Below are 16,815 nucleotides of genomic sequence, written 5' to 3'. Positions count from 1 at the left end.
TCGAATGGTACAAAGGTTTGTATTTAGTCAAAGTAAAGTAAAAATCTGAAAACGGCCAAGTGTGAATCACTTTAGAAAATAACGAATGTGTAACTTTGATCCACGAACATAATATATGATAACATGTCATGTCAGTCAGTTGGTAAATCTAGTCATAGTTAATCTAGTTCATTTCTTTGTAAGAAACATAGTGCATATTAAAAAATCTAAAAGATAGTATAAATGAGACATTTCTTTAACTAACTTCATCATAAGAAAAAAATAAAATAAACAACCTTACAAAAATAAATGAAATCCCACCCAAAACAAAAATGTGAAAGACTGCCAAGTTCGATAATATGGGAATGCTTTGCCTATAAAAGAAGTGAGATCTGAATAAGTACCAAGTTCCATACACATACCTCAGTTAAAAATAGTTACTTTTTAATGATGATTACTTGGCAAGTTTTAATAGAAAATTAAATACTTGATTCATTGCGTTTAGTAGGTTTATAACAAGGTGTATGAAAACTTGCCAAGTAACATCATAAAAAGTAACTATTTTTAACTGAGGTATGTGTATGGAACTTGGTACTTATTCAGATCTCACTTCTTTTATAGGCAAAGCATTCCCATATTATCGAACTTGGCAGTCTTTCACATTTTTGTTTTGGGTGGTAAATTATTACACATAGAATACAAAGATTGTAGAAGGCCAAAAAGCGTTGCATTGTTTAGCAAAGTTTAATGCTCTCATGCGGTTTGTAAACAGTAAACTGATATTCAAAAAGGAATTCAGACAGTTTAATAAGACGACATCATCAATTTATTTTGCGTTTCGGTACTCCAATTGCCTGAACACGTCCGCCAAGTTTTGCGGACGTTCCTTATTACGATAATAGACTTAAGTCGTTAAAAAGTTCTATTTTTGTTGACAGTACACGTGGCTAACCGTAGATAATGTCTTGTTTTGTTCAGTGAGAGCCAACAACGTGCCAATTCAACGGACAGATATGCGACGAACGTTAATCATTTTATTGTACCATCACATCACTCTTAACTGTTAACTATGGCAGTAAGTTACGATGAAAAAGGGTTAGATTGATAAATAAAAGAAATGTCTCATAATAAGCTTTATATTTTAGTGTTTAATAGTTTAAAATCATCAGATCAGACATCGTTGACAATACAATCATGCATTTTTTTTTTGGTAATGTTCGCAAACAATATTCAATGACAATGTAAGATTTTGAATTTGATATCGTACAAAACTAATGCATATGTCTAAAATTTAATTACCTAGGTCTACCTAACTACCAGTGGCAGTCGAATAGGCGTAAGGAACTTTAAGCAAACGAAATAAACACATCGATACATCACTCCTTGATGCCCTCTTCATAATCTCATCGAGATATGCCTTAATTTTAGAATTTAATGATACATCTTACTTTATATCACTATTATCGATTTCAGTTTCACTGATAGATAATACTATTAACAAAGCTGGTCCAATTACAGTCACAAGATAACATCATAATAAAATCAAGCGAAAATCATAACAAAGTTGTTTGTAAAACAGGGCCGAACCCCGTTCGGTATATAAATAAATTATCATTGTATTATTACATCGATGACTACAATACAACACTGCTTACAATTATCAATATCGACAGTTTGCACTACGTGTACGTGTACATTCATATAAAGTACTCTTAATACAACTACAGTACAAATACTATAACAAATGTCACATTCTCCACCGTATTGACATTCACTTGTTTTCTTTACTAATTGCCAAATAGAGCTGCTGGTTAATTTCATTGAAATCATCTACCAAAGATATCCACTAATTCTGATACAATTTTGACTAAACGAATACTTGTTGGTAAATATTACAATTATGTCATAGGTAATAAGGACTCTCACAAACAATAAAACTGAATGCAATTTCCCTTTCAGCTTAAATAAATTAAACCACATTACTTACAAATAACGAATCACAGATACCCTTCGCAAACTGCCACAAACTAACCACTAATGACCACCGGGGTGATTTTTCAAATAATACTTATCAAACCCCAGGGTGTGCTTAAACTAAACGCAGTCTTAAAAATCCATACAACGTACTTCCATATTACAACCTTAGACTGACAACCTGAACATCATGATATACGGTACGGTGACGACTAACATACATGCAACAGTTAAGGAAAGCGATTCAATGTATGACAACTAAAACTATTGCATTGTGTCGGTGTAACTTCAAACGTTAGGTTCTCAGCATCCGAAAGACCTTAGGCGGTTAGTTAGCACATTCATGAAATGTCTACTCATCTCTTCGAGTTCACTATCGGAAACAGATCACAGATAGTGTGTCGGCGCGAGCGCGGGCGCGAGCCGGCGCGGGCGGCGTCACAGGTAGGGCACGCACGCTCCGCAGCGCGAGTGCCGCTCCGGGGACTCGGCGCGCGCCCTGCACACAAGCACGCGTTAGCTCACGAGCTGCGCTCCTCGCGCCGCGACTCCGAGCGGCCCAGCGCCCGCTTCAACTTCTCCACCAACCTGCTGTGGAACTTGTCCTCGCGCGGCGCGGCGCCCGGGCTAGCCGAGCCCTTGCTGGGGCTGTCGCCGGGCGCGCGCAGCGAGGCGCGCGAGGGCGGCGCGCGGCAGTACGACAGCGAGCGCATGGCGGGCGCGCTGCGGTGCGGGCTCAGCGTGTGCGCGCGCGGCGACAGCGCCGGGCCCTCCGACCGCGACTCCGACACCTTGCGGACGCGCCCGCCGCCCAACCCCGCCTTCTCCGCTGACTCGGACGCTCGCCGAGTCCGCTGCGAGTGGTATATGTCCCAATCGTTCTTCACAACAGGCATCATGAACGCCATCTCGGCGGCGGTGACGGTGATTCTTGGGTTTTAACGTTTTTGGTAAAATATCGCCTACGATGCGACGAAAACTTAGTATGATCGTGGAAAATTGCTCTTCGATCGATAACTATAAACAATTATTAGCATTCACTTTATTCTTGAATTTCACGATTTTTCAGCTTTTTTTTTACTAAAACATGAATTTATTTCAAAATTTTCCAAGGAAATCGACAGTAGATAACAGGAAGTGCCGGCTTTCACTTCAATGTCACGAACACTGAACTGATTAGGCTAGGATGTTAACCCTAGGACGATTTGCGGTAGAATGAAGTATTCGTGAAAACACACCCTGATTATAAGGAAAATATTGGCGCCACTGTCGCGACGGATAAAATATCAAACTGTACTCTTCTAATGTTGACTTGATATCTGATTGAAAGCGCAATAAATTTAGCTGTATACCATATAAAAAATAATCGGTTAAAAATCAATAATGTGAGTAATTATTTATGTCAAAAAAGGTAGTAAGAAATCAACAATAAAGACGCCGAAAATGGTAAACAAAACTTGTGTTCATCTACTCGACCAGAGATGACAGTAAAAAAATTGTACCGCTACTCCGCGACAGATGGCGCTATCAATGCAGATTTTTATAATGGCGCCATCTAGGAATTCTGAATTGTGCTTTGAATAGTAAACACCTAGTTCGTATGAGAGCCCAGCAATGATGAGCAAAGGATGTGTCGATTTAGAGTTGAGCAGTTATTCGACCTTTGATTTTCCAGATCTCGCAACAATCTTCTCGATCTCGATCTTGCGGCCGTTTTCATTATGTAAAATAAATAATGCTTTTAGCGACACCTAGTTATAAGCAATGATACTTCTTCAAACAAAGGTTGTCTTTTCCTAGTCTTTTTTGTAGCTATCACCAGAGATTAAAATAAAATAAAAAAAATAATTATACTTTATTCAAATATAACATAAGCTGATCATTCTCTTCATAATCAAGATTAATTAGAATTAACACATTTATTTACATAACCCATAATTAACAACGGTTAGGTACTCAACATTCTTTCTAGAATCATCGACGGTGTAAAATTAAACGAAGGATAACATACACACTTTAGTATTACTAAATTAATAATTACGAGTATATCACATGATTAAAAGGTGGGAGACATTAACTAATTATTGGAAGTTTCAAAGCATTATTAAACTGATTACTACAATTACAAAGTATATAAATCATAAAGTATATTTTTTTATTACTAAATTCCTAATTAATTATTTTAATTTCTTTACAAATTCTAAGATTGTTGACGACATTACAACGTGCTGTTAAACTAGCCTACAAAAAAATTTACCGGTTAAATAACTTTTATGTTGGCCTACGTGTTTCAAATTAATATCACAATAAAATGTCATGGACTTGGCCCGATTATTTAGAAATCGATACAACAAAAGATGCTTTTTTAATAAAGCATCATATTGTGCCTAAAACTTCAGATCAAACAATATTTCGAGGAAACTTACCTAGTGCAAAAAGCATTAAAGGTCAAGATATTCTAACGCGAACAATAAAATACCAACATTCGAATAAAACTCCTTGCTAAATCGTCCTAAAAAATGACACAACGATTGGAAGCGTTTAGAACTTTGTATTATTAAACTATTCTACGTTATGAGTATTACTTTAGCGTTAATAAATATATCAATATAGGCTAAACACGATAATCTACTGAAAAAGTATGTCACAAAATACGCTACGCATCGGATGCAGATCCAGTAAAACTCGGCCTAACATCGAATAGGATATAATAATGGTACATAAAATTGCGAATAAACAATTATTTAGCCCTACTTTTGTACCGCATTACAACCATTAATTAGTAAAAAAATATCAACATTACACAATATTACATAACATTATGAAAATCTCTCTATAGTATGTAATGGACATGACATATGACGTCACCAAAAACGCGCGTAATTCATCAATTAATAGATTCAAACTGCGCACTGTATATGACGTCTTCATACTCTTGATAGTCACAACACAAGTCGTTACACTTGCGTGCAAATTATTTCTCACTTTGTTGACTGTACACTGGGATAGAGACAGTCATTACACTTGCGTGCAAATTATTTCTCACTTTGTTGACTGTACACTGGGATTGAGACACTCATTACACTCGCGTGCAAATTATTTCTCACGGTGTTGCCTGTAAACTTTGTATTGTCGTATTATTATGACCTTCTTTCGACTTGTCAGGATCGTAATACCCGTTCAAATTCACCATTGTAAGGAGTTCGACCAAATGTCTTTGGTAGCCACATTCCATTAGTTTTGTCACAACCTTATGCAAGTATTTGGCGAGTTTCTCGAACAAGTGGAATAGTTCTTCTAACTGGGGGAAGCTTGAATGTGTGAATGATCCATCGGGTTCTTTTTGCTGCCACTCCCTAGAAGAAAAAATAAAATAAGGATAGTACATTTCTTAATCTTAAGAAGAAGTGATAAACTCAACTTACCCAGCTTTCAAAACCCGGCTAAACTTCAAAATCACGGTGAAAATATCGTTCAAAAGCTTCATAACCGGGGTTGACCTATTATTGAGTAAGCATCTAAACAGCACTTTTTTGATATATACCACATGACACTCGTACAAATCATCTAGAGTTCGTGCTTTCTTCAGGTCATTCTCGAATTCCGTCCACGAAGTAAGTATGCAAGTAGTTACTATGTAGTTATCGAGAGCTCGGATCATTGAAGCCATAATGTGTCGATATATTTGCACTGATATGTATTGCGGCGAACGAAGTAGCTTGCGGGAATGCTGCCTTGATAGTTTTGCTGATAGTTTTAGAGACTGGAAAGGAAAGAATAAATATAGGGTACAACATTTTAAGCCTTTTCTCGTACTGAGAAAACTAGGTTCCGCACCCGGATAAAAATAATCTATCTCAGTCTTAACGGAACTAAATATATAATAACGAGCCAACTAACTTTTGACATAAGTCTACACGAATTTAATAAATCGATTTAGTATATTACTTACTTCAAAATCTTCACCAAGAACCCAAAATATTCGTCTCATTTTGACAAGAAACTGGAAGACTTTTGCGTATCTTAACAACGCCTCTTGAGACAATATTATATTGAGAGGCCAACTAACTGTGTACGTCAGTGATAAACATTGTAACACATCGGGTGAACTGTGCTGAAAACTTAAAGGCGATTCCGTAATCGTAAACGAAAGGTTTTCTGAGAATTTGTGTACATCTGAAAGAAAAACAATAAAAAATTAAGTAATTTTAAGAAAAATATAAGCTAATTAGGTACAAATGATTTAAATACATACGTGATATAGAAGAACCAAGCGCTTTATCCAAGATATTGTGCAAAGTAGCAAAGTTCAACAACTCCTGAGGATTTATCGTCTGCACCAATTTCGTGAACAAATTGTGACAAATACTTCTAGAAAATTCACCGTCCATCAAAAAGAAGTAATCCTTCAAACTCCTCAAATGTTCGTACATATCTTGATTCACCAAGAAATATGTTAAAATAGAGTTGTTTACCACTTCTAGTTGGTATGTTAGTGGTAACATCACAGATCTTTGGAGACAAGCCGTCAATGTGGCGATATTGTCGCAAGTAATCTTTTTCTGTTCTTCCTCGGAAGAATGAAAATGTGAGACGAAAATATTATTGTACGGCCGCTTCTTCACTTCCTCCATTATAACAGAAGGATGTGTATAGCAAGAGGTCTTCATTTCCAAATTCATTTTACTGTTAAAGTGATCTTTGGAAAAAGTTGTCAACTCTTTAATACCAAACGGATCAAATTCCTGTAAACTATAAGACCCATCTAACACGTTGAAGTATGAATATTTCGATTTCAAAGTCCTTAGTGGCAACCCTTTCGATGGTGAATTGTCAGGGGTGTCACCAGTCGGAGCTTCGCTAGTGATTTCTGATTCGACATTTTCATCGTCGATTATTATCGGGAAATTAAAACCATCTGCACTCAGGAATTCTTTGTCTTTGAGTTTTTCCAGATCCTTACTTGTGGCTTCACTTCTAGGAGAAAATATTTCGGAGGTCATCGCGCTATCGAGGGGTATATCCGCAGTTGTGGGTGTTTCCAGATCAAGCTAAAAGATAGGAAATAAATTTTAGGACCACAAAACCAATATAACATGCATAAAATTGTTAAAAAGATTATCTTACCCTCGGAAAATAATCACCCGGTGTTACAGATCCAGCGTTAGGTGTAACTCCAAGCCTAAATGAAGTCGACGAAGACTCTCCATACGGCTTCAAATTCAACGTCAACCCACACCTTTTCGCGTTGTCCCTTTTCTGACTCCGTGAGCCGTCAGACATTAAATCAGTATCAGAACTCAGAATCCTTGCTTTGTTCCTCAACGCCTCTTCTTGCGCCACATTCGCAGGGTCATTCCTAATTACAGCTTCAGCAGGAAGGTTATATTCTACTCCTAGAACTTTCTGTTTGTTCAAAACTGCCTCTTTTTGCGCATCTGTTATTGGCTCACAAACAACAGGCTTTGCTAACGGTTTGATAATATCAAACTCTGCGCCCAAAACCTTCAACTTATTACGTTTAGCTTCCGCGAATGGAGACCAATCTTGTAAGTTATTTTCTTCGTCAATCGACGCTATTTCTATCAAAGGAGGATCTTTCACTTGATTATTTTCTTTATCTGTTTGGCCAAATTCGTGGGCCATGATTTTTTGTTTGTTCAACATAGCTTCAAGTCTGGACTTCTGATATTGTAAATTATCGTAGCCATCATCTAATTTTCTGCCTATTTCTGAAGAAGATTGAGTGTGATTAGAGTTATTTTCAGTGTCTCGTTGTACGATATTCCCTTGAGCGTCTAGTGCGTTTTTATTATCGCAATTTTCAACTTCGATACTTTTGGAGACACCGAAGAAGCTTTTGGCGGCGTTACATATTGCGCTGAACACTGCACTGTGACTTTGCGCTTTAATCTTATTGTTATCGTACTCTGAATGGTCTGTTGCTTCCTCTACTTTATCGGTAGAAATGGTAGTTACTGATTCTATCTCTTTGGATTCAGGAGTGTCCACATCTGCTATATTTCCTTCTTCATTCTCATCTTTAGTATCAAGTTCATCATCAGATCTCAGCATATCGCTCTGTATCGACATCGCCATTACTTCTTCGTTTTTCTGATGTTCCAATTCTAGTTTTTCTCTCTTTAAATTTCTTTCCTCAGTTGACAGTAGCTGCATCCTGCTCTGATCTAATTGCAAACGTTTTATTTTCCATTCGGTGTGTATTTTACTCTTTTCTACTTCCATGTTTAATTTTGTATAGTACGCCATTATTTTGTTCCTAGAATTGAGACATTTTGTTTGTAAATAGGTACTACAATAAAACTCGTAACTAGACCATTTTTAAACGACTTCAAAAAAGGAGGTTTTTAGTTTTGCCTGTATGTATGAATGTATGTTTGTGCACGACTATCTCACGTTTGGTTGAACCGAGTTAGATGCGGTTTTCAGCTTAGTATTTGTCAGACTTGGTAGGAAATTTTAGATACGTTATTAAAGTCGTATTATTTAACGTTTTATTTAACAAAAAAATAAAGTTTTAAACTAACTTACTTCTCATCATCCCGGAGCCTGGAATCGACTTCTTCAGTAGCCTTTTCAGCGGCATGTTCGAGTTCATGTCGCATCCTCTCGCGTTGTTTAGCTTTAGTTTTAGCAGCCTTCGCCTCGGCCATTGCGGCTTCTAACACTCTTAGCGAGTGCTGTTTCTCAGCTATTATTAATTGAGCCAGCCTTTTGCGTTCGGCTAAAATTAGATACACGTTTTTAAAGATAAATAAAGGGGATTTTTATCAAATAACTAAATTATACCTCTCTTTAAATCCGGGAGCAAGAACGATCTAGGCAACTTTAGACCGATTTCAATTCTGCCCGCGTTGAGCAAAATTTTCGAAAAGCTAATTTTAAATCAACTCCTCCGGCATTTTAATTCATACAATATTTTACATGCGGAACAATACGGTTTTACAAAGAGTCGCTCCACAACGGATGCCGGAGTTGCTCTACTGAAACATATATTCAGTGCGTGGGAGAAGTCACAGAATGCTATCGGGGTGTTCTGTGATCTCTCTAAGGCGTTCGACTGCGTCCAACATGAAACGCTTACCAAGAAGCTAAAGTACTATGGTATTAGAGACAGCGCACTTAGTGTTATTAGCTCATATTTAAGCGGTAGAATGCAATGTGTTGATGTTAATGGTGTCAAATCTTCCAATCTACCCGTTCTTTTGGGCGTACCGCAAGGGTCGATTTTAGGTCCTTTTTTGTTTCTTGTATACATTAATGACTTGCCATATTATTTAAAATCATTGTGTGATGTAGTATTGTTTGCTGATGACACATCTCTAATTTTTAAAGTTGATAGGAATAGAGTAGATTTTGATGACGTGAATTCTTGTCTTTCACTAGTAACGCAATGGTTCACAGCCAATAATTTGGTTTTGAATGCGAAGAAAACCAAATGTATTAAATTTGCTTTGCCCAATGTAAAAAATCTCGGTCCCGGTGTAATTTTGAACAATGAGGAACTTGAAACGGTACATGCTACGACTTTTCTAGGGATAACAGTAGACTCCAAAATTCAATGGGGTGAGCATATAACTGGCATCACGGGTAAATTAAGCTCTGCTGCGTACGCTGTCAGGAAAGTAAGAGCTCTCACCGATGTAGCCACGGCGCGTTTAGTGTACTTTAGCTATTTTCACTGCATCATGTCCTACGGAATTCTTATGTGGGGCAATGCTGCCGATATCGAGAATGTTTTCGTACTACAGAAGCGCGCTGTCCGTGCTATATACAAACTTGGTGCTAGAGTCTCCCTTAGGGAAAGATTTAAGGATATTGGTATTCTGACTGTGGCGTCTCAATACATTTATGCCAATATAATATACGTAAGGCAAAACCTAGATTCATATAGTAAAAACAGCGACGTACATCATTTTAATACTAGAAATAAACATAAGTTAACCGCACCTAATTATCGTCTACATAAGGTGCACGGTTCATTTGTGGGGCTTTGTGTACGCATTTATAACAGAATTCCGGTTCATCTGTTGGAATTAACGGACAGTTCTTTTAAAAACAAAATCAAAGAAATTCTTGTTAAAAAGGCATATTATAATGTTAATGATTATTTCACAGATAAACGCAGATGGCAGCTCTGAAGTGGAACAAAAGTGCTTTATTTTATTTTGTATTTTTCTGTGTTTTAAATTAATAATTGATAAAATTGGATTGTATAATTGTAAAATAAATTAATAATAATTAAATTGTATAGACAGCTGTGTTGCTGGGAAGTTTGTTCTTCACCGCTTCTTCTTTCCAGCCATAACACTAGGAAGTGGTGAAAGGGGGGCGTTTTGGGGGTGCTGTCATTCTTGTAAAATCTTGACGTTAAAAAGTGCTAATCGTATTAGCCTATTTTAATAAATGATTTTGACTTTGACTTTAAATCATTGTCAACATATTTCTATCTGTTGTGATTTAAGTTTTTACTAATTTAAAAAAAATTGACTGCCTAAATGAAGATGTCGATTTTCTGCTGATAAAGTCTTTACAGCTATTGTAATTAAATATTGGCTGTATTATTGTTTTTATAAAGAGTAAAAATAGAACAACCCTCAATAAAGACGATTTTGCATCACAAGGTTAGGATAATTATCATCTATTAGTCAAACTAATAGTTATACAGCTACAAATAAAATATACTCACCAACAATCTTCTCCATAGTTTCAGCTTGCTTCAATGACGCCATTTCAGTGAAGGCTTTCCTCTCAGCTTCTCTCTTCAGCAGTATCTGATCGAAGGTAACGAGTTCGCCGCTGACAAACAGACATCTAGTCCTGTAGACGTCTAACACTTGTTGCTGATTCTCTAACTCTTGGAAACTGGCGCAGCAATGCACTGATGGGTGGTCCGAGGAGATTAGAAGAACTAGGGGGTCCTGAGAAGTGTTACGGATTTCAATTACTAATCCATCTATAGATTTGATTACTAGAGATAGCTTTACATTGAAGGGGCTAATGTCAAAAAATTCTATCTCTAGTACCTATGCAAAATAACAGATAGATAGGTCAAATCCGGTGTTTGTGTACAGTTTGCTTTTTGTTTGAAAAAGAGGAACGTCCGTACGCCGTACGTCTAACGCACCGCTTCGGCACCGCAGCCGGCCGTCAAGAAACGCATAAATTGAAAGCGCCCTAAAATTGTATAAAGAAGGAAACTGTTGTGACTTCAGTTATCCAAATAATTGAAAGGGTTAGCAAAAATGTGCTTCTAGAATACACATGGCCGACAACCTTATTTGTTTAAGATATAAAATAAATACTCAAACAATGGTTAAATAACAAATTTAATGTTAAAGGTATGAAAAATCAAGTTGTAGGTACTTGATTTTTTATTCAAACCAAAAATCAATTTATACTCACACTCGGATTGCATAACTTCAACAGCCTCAACGATTTGCCACAGAGCAGTATAAACTTAGCCAGTGGTTTCAAGAACTCTGGTACGGCCACACTTTGCGTTATATGGAAGCCTTTGTCCCAATATCTTTTGGAACGATTGTTCACGTACTGATTATCTTTACGTATGAAGAACTCATTGAATCTGTCATCAAGCTCCCCTTCAAATATAAATCTTTCGATGAATCTGTAAGAATGATAAAAAATATAATGATACGAAGATGCTTTATACAAGCGGTTTTTCTCACGTAGTTTTGAATGGATAAATTCTTAGGCCAGTTTCCAGTTCACGGACTACATAAAAGCCTACTTACTTGGAAAATTAAACATAAAATTTCATAGTAATCAGTTGTTTAAAAAAAACTGAGTTTTATGTTGTCGATGATCCTGGGCCTAAGTACTTCTATCTTTGATATACTTGGGGCTAAGTAGCCCGCATTCGTACTTACTTGAAGTAAACTCTGCAGATAGAGTAGAGTGAGTTGAACATTGTAAATGTTGTCTCCTTGTGAGTAATCAGTGATATTTCATTAAATAAATACGACATCAATTCGGCTCCGTGTGGGATAGTTACTTTTGAATCTAAAAATATGAAACAACAACAGTTTATAATACTTTTATTTATGAACTTAATGCCATACTACACTGGTATAATAAACAGGAAAGATTTTTGTGCGTGTGTATGTTCCTGATGAATATACTCCGAAAATAATGAACAGATTTGAAAAATCCTTCCACTGTTGGTAAGCTACACTTTCCCTGAGTGCCATGAGCTATATCATACGCGGGAATGGGAAGCAGTTGTGACCGCGACGCAGGTGAAACCGCGGAAAGCAGCTAGTATGTAATATAATATTTGTGATCTCAAAATAGCATTATTATATTACCTGTATCAATAACTTTGTAAATGCAAGCAATAGTCTCTATTTCATATTTGAGTGGTTCCATGTGGTTCAGTATTTGTAACAGTGTCGGTATGCTATTCAAATCCTCTTCACGATTGTTACAAGATTCCTCGTAAATCTCTGTAGCAGTCAGACGAAACTCTAATAAATATCGTCTTATTACGTCTCTTGCAGCCTGAAAATTAATATCTAAATTAGTGTTTGGTATAGTGTAAGAGGAAAGGTCGATAAAAAAACACTATCAAAACATAGACAATTAACATCGATTACACATAATTAAAGAAGTGTCTATATAGTTACTCGAAATTCACACTAACGGGTACACAAACAACAGTACACAAATACATTACGAATAGAGATCGAATTTCGATATTAGCTCCACATACATTTTGTATTGGGTATCGAAACCCGCAGTTACTGGATAATAATTCAAGTGCAAGGAAAATAATTCATTATCAAATCTAACTTTAGCTTACCTCAAAAACCAATCCATTAGTATGAAAATGACCTTCCAAAGTTTCATTAAAAGCAAACTTATACAATCTTCTATAATATGTTCCGACCAGCAACAAATCCGTCACATAGCCCCTGATATGTTCTTTTGATATACACTCTAGTACCAATCCTTCTTTCATATAGAAACTGTTTGTTTCTTGATTGAAAGGAAATGAACTTGTTTCTATGCCAACTGAAAACAAATTATTTTATTAGACAGGTGGACAGTGGCAGTTAATATGCCTGCTGTAAACTGATCTTAAGTTCGATTGTCATGGCAGGTAGACATTCACAAAGCAGCCGTGAGTCAGTTATATTAATCTGTTCTGCTATGATAATAAAGAGGATTTTTTGTTTGTTTGTTTTCACCCTGAATGCTCCAAAAGAACTGATTTGAAAAATTCTTCTACTGTTGGAAAGCCTTACTTTCCCAAGCAACATAGACTGTATTATATCTGGGGACAACAGCTATTAAATAATATTTCATCAAGCTATAACACTTACTTATTAAATACATGATATGTCTAATAAACTGCTTTTCTGATATGACGGTCAGATCTGTCATGTTGCCATACTTCTGTCGCCATAAACCAAGCTCTCTTGATGACGACGCTATTAGCTGCCTCTCATTTATAGGCGGGAGTTTTGCTGAAACATACAAATTTACTCCGTATTTTATTGTCATCTATATGTAAAAACTCAATCTTTTGCAACTAGGTAAGAAAATTATTTTCAGCTTGTAGAAGAGATTTTAAATAAAGGACATCAAATGAGCAAAACTATGCTTTTACCAAAAAAAATACATAGACAATGTAGATGATTCTGCTATGTATCTAAAATAACTGATATACAGTACCTATAATTCACCATACAGTTATTGTAAAAAACAATTATGAATAAAATAAATAACAGATAATCCCTACTAATATTATAAACGCGAAAGTTTATATTATGGATTTATGAACATCTTTAAAGCAAAAACTACTCAATGGACTTATTTATGGACATAAAGGCTAGTTTATATACAGACAATGTGGGTGAAAACGCGGGCAGAAGCTATCTACATTATAACTCACCAACAATTTCCCATATTTCGTTAGGAACATCTTTATCAACTTGTGTAGCCAACTCCCAAATATCCACAGAGTTATTTCTAGGCTTAGCTCTGAACACTTCCTTGACATCAGTCTTTATACTTGTACTGGCCAATGATATCTGCAAGTTTAGTATTTAATCATAAAAAATCAAGTTTAGATTTTTCCCCTGGATCCTAAATTCTGAGGTCCAAACTAAAATATTTTTATTGATTGACTAAAGTATCGAAAAACACCTACAAAAATTATTACTAAGCTTAGAAAGATAAATCATTGTTGCCTTGACCATATCCCAATTTTTTTTTGGGTTTATGCAACATGCCTTTTACTTTCATTCTTCTCTGTCTGTTATAATCTCAAGTAACACTATTTTACTATACAGTATTTGACACACTAATCTTACCTTCAGTTGTCTTGTTTCCCTTTAGGTAACCATCCACTATTGATAACCTGATTCTCATGCCACCACACAACATACCATACCAGAAAAAGAATTCAAAAACTAATCTTGACCACACTAATTACCCAAACTACTTACTTTCACATTGGCATCACTAGACCCTGACCCAGGTATCTGCAAGTCTCTAGGGGCTGTCAACCTTGGGTAGCTCAACATAGTACTCTCACAGAAAGGCGACAGGTGCGTGGATGTCAGGGAAGCTAATGACATGGGGCTCAGAAATGTTTTCAACTCCACCTGACCAGGGCTTTGAGAGTTTGTTGTGTCGGCAATAACTGTTGAATAAATGTATCAGTTACTATATGACTAGCATAAACCTTTTTCTATACTGATATTATAAGTTTAAACCATTTTATATTTCTTTTAAATAGTGTAAGCAACTTGTCTTTATGATGCATTATTGCTCACATGATCTTGAGTCAAAACTCTCCACAGTATATTCAGTGTATGTTTGTGATCTCTGGCTGTTCAACGTGGCTCCCTGCCTCTGCAGTGAGAACGGCAGCTCAAACACATGTGAGGGGTAGTAAGAATATGGTTGTGGAGAACCAAACACCTCCCTCTTGGGCTTAGGGAGCATCTCATCAAGAAGGCCAAATGTAAAGGGGTTCTGAAAGAAATAGCAAGTTATTAGAACACAAATATAGGTCATAACATCAATTTTAGGTAAGTAAATAATTGTGTCTAATAAAATTTAGTGATATCAAATAAGCTTTTTGGACATGCTCAGAAATGAAAAACTTTTTGAAGAAATAACATAATCTTAATTATGACGACTAATGACGAGTTTCGTTAAAAGCTCACCTGAAACATTTCATTTGACAAATCTTCGTTAACAGTGTTGCTAAGGCCTATTAGCAACCTCAGTACATTATGAATAACTTCTTTGTTATCACCGAAATCAGTTTGGCGAATGTTACTGATTATTTTTTTCAACTCAATAGTTCGTTTATACTCTGCAACGTTCTTCGCATTTTGTTGGTACACCAAGTAATATGACAACAAATCAACAAGAGGTTCCCCTCTTGCTGAGGAAAAGTCTTTACATGACTTTTTCAATATTATTTCATACGCATTAGATCTCATTTTTGTCATAAGCCGCTTTTGTGATATCCTATTTTGATTACAATATTTAGCGGCTGTCTTGGTACATAACTCTGTAAGAAGATCGTAAACACCCGCATCTTCCACATTAGATTTTCCTGAACTGGCCGACATGGTTAGTAGATTCTTTGAAAGTAACTAAAAGATTAAAAACTAAACAATGTGCTTTGTTTGTAAAACATATAAATAAGAGACATCGTCTGCAAACTATTAATTAAATGTAAATAAATCTTTACAACCCACAGCAACAACTATTTGGTTTTGGCCGCTATATAGTGGTGCGGGGTGCCACTGCTGACAGTGACATTGACAGATAGTCTTGAATATTGCCAAAATAATAAAAAACGTATCGACTGTAATATTTATCCCGGCCATATCCCGGCTGAATAGCTCAGCTCTTTTATGGAGTGTAGGTAGAGCATCAGTTTATAACAGTAATGGTACAGGTACAGGTTAAGCACAAAAGCTTGCACCTTTAGGCCGGCAGCACACATCCGGTTTCCTGATCCGGTTTCTTGATCAGGATTCCTGATTCGGAAACCGGAATGCTCTTTTTTCATACAAAATGTTCACAAGAGCGCACACGTTCTTACTTTTTCCGGACGGAAAAAAACCTGACATTCGGTTTAAAATTTTCTCCGTGCGTTCGGGTACTCAGAACGGAATAAAACCTGATGACGTCATTCCGAACGCAGCGCTTGCGAACAATTTGGTTTGACCGCCGCATACATACGGAAATTTTCATTCTGAATCAAGGTAGCCCTGTTCCGAATGGACGTGTATCAGAGCCCGCTTGTCACTTGCTTTTTTATATTTGTTTTTATTTTTGTATATATTTTTTTTTTTTGAGAGATGAAATCCAGTTTATTAAACAATTAACAAATCTATACTAATATTATAAAGCTGAAGAGTTTGTTTGATTGTTTGAACGCGCTAATCTCAAGTACTACTGGTCCGATTTGAAAATTTCTTTCAGTGTTAGATAGCCCATTTATCGAGGAAGGCTATAGGCTACTTATCGGCTTTTTATCCCAGTACGGGAAGTAGTTCTCACGGAATGCGGATGAAACCGCTGGCAGAAGCTAGTATATACATACATATTTGCATAGATAAAAGATAAATAGTTTAAAGAAGGCGGATCACAATCCATACAAAATTGCCCCATGTCCTATAACAAAGTGACGTATCTCAAAAAAAAAAGATAGAAATTTTAAAAACAAATGTTCATCAAATGATTTGATGGACATCCGATAGTATTTAAAAAATTCTTCGGGGTACGCCCGTAACATGGCTCTTTTAATGTAGAATTGACTTTCGGCCAATCTCCGTGTATTTAACGGGT

At 36.3% G+C, this 16,815-nt stretch overlaps 2 protein-coding genes across 2 annotated transcripts; both read right to left on the bottom strand.

The window, feature by feature from the left end:
• Window positions 1-1,101: 1,101 nt before the first annotated feature.
• LOC124636232 (probable splicing factor, arginine/serine-rich 4) lies at window positions 1,102-3,185 on the bottom strand. The gene has a single exon (XM_047172214.1). It carries the CDS (start codon window positions 2,859-2,861, stop codon window positions 2,475-2,477), a length of 387 nt encoding a protein of 128 aa, XP_047028170.1. The 5' UTR covers window positions 2,862-3,185; the 3' UTR covers window positions 1,102-2,474.
• A 606-nt stretch (window positions 3,186-3,791) lies between these two features.
• Window positions 3,792-15,764, bottom strand: LOC124636231 (gamma-tubulin complex component 6). The gene is made up of 16 exons (XM_047172212.1): window positions 15,174-15,764; window positions 14,778-14,979; window positions 14,448-14,644; window positions 13,892-14,030; window positions 13,320-13,463; window positions 12,797-13,008; window positions 12,303-12,495; window positions 11,865-11,997; window positions 11,380-11,602; window positions 10,664-10,895; window positions 8,506-8,698; window positions 7,081-8,233; window positions 6,209-7,004; window positions 5,906-6,129; window positions 5,379-5,716; window positions 3,792-5,309 (listed from the first exon to the last, which is right to left on the bottom strand). Exons 1-16 carry the CDS (start codon window positions 15,585-15,587, stop codon window positions 5,057-5,059), a joined length of 5,046 nt encoding a protein of 1,681 aa, XP_047028168.1. The 5' UTR covers window positions 15,588-15,764; the 3' UTR covers window positions 3,792-5,056.
• Between the last annotated feature and the right edge of the window lie 1,051 nt (window positions 15,765-16,815).

Source organism: Helicoverpa zea, chromosome 14 (assembly GCF_022581195.2).
Source record: "Helicoverpa zea isolate HzStark_Cry1AcR chromosome 14, ilHelZeax1.1, whole genome shotgun sequence".
In the NCBI taxonomy this organism is placed as follows: Eukaryota; Metazoa; Arthropoda; class Insecta; order Lepidoptera; family Noctuidae; genus Helicoverpa; species Helicoverpa zea.
This window is presented reverse-complemented; position numbering and strand designations above follow the sequence as displayed.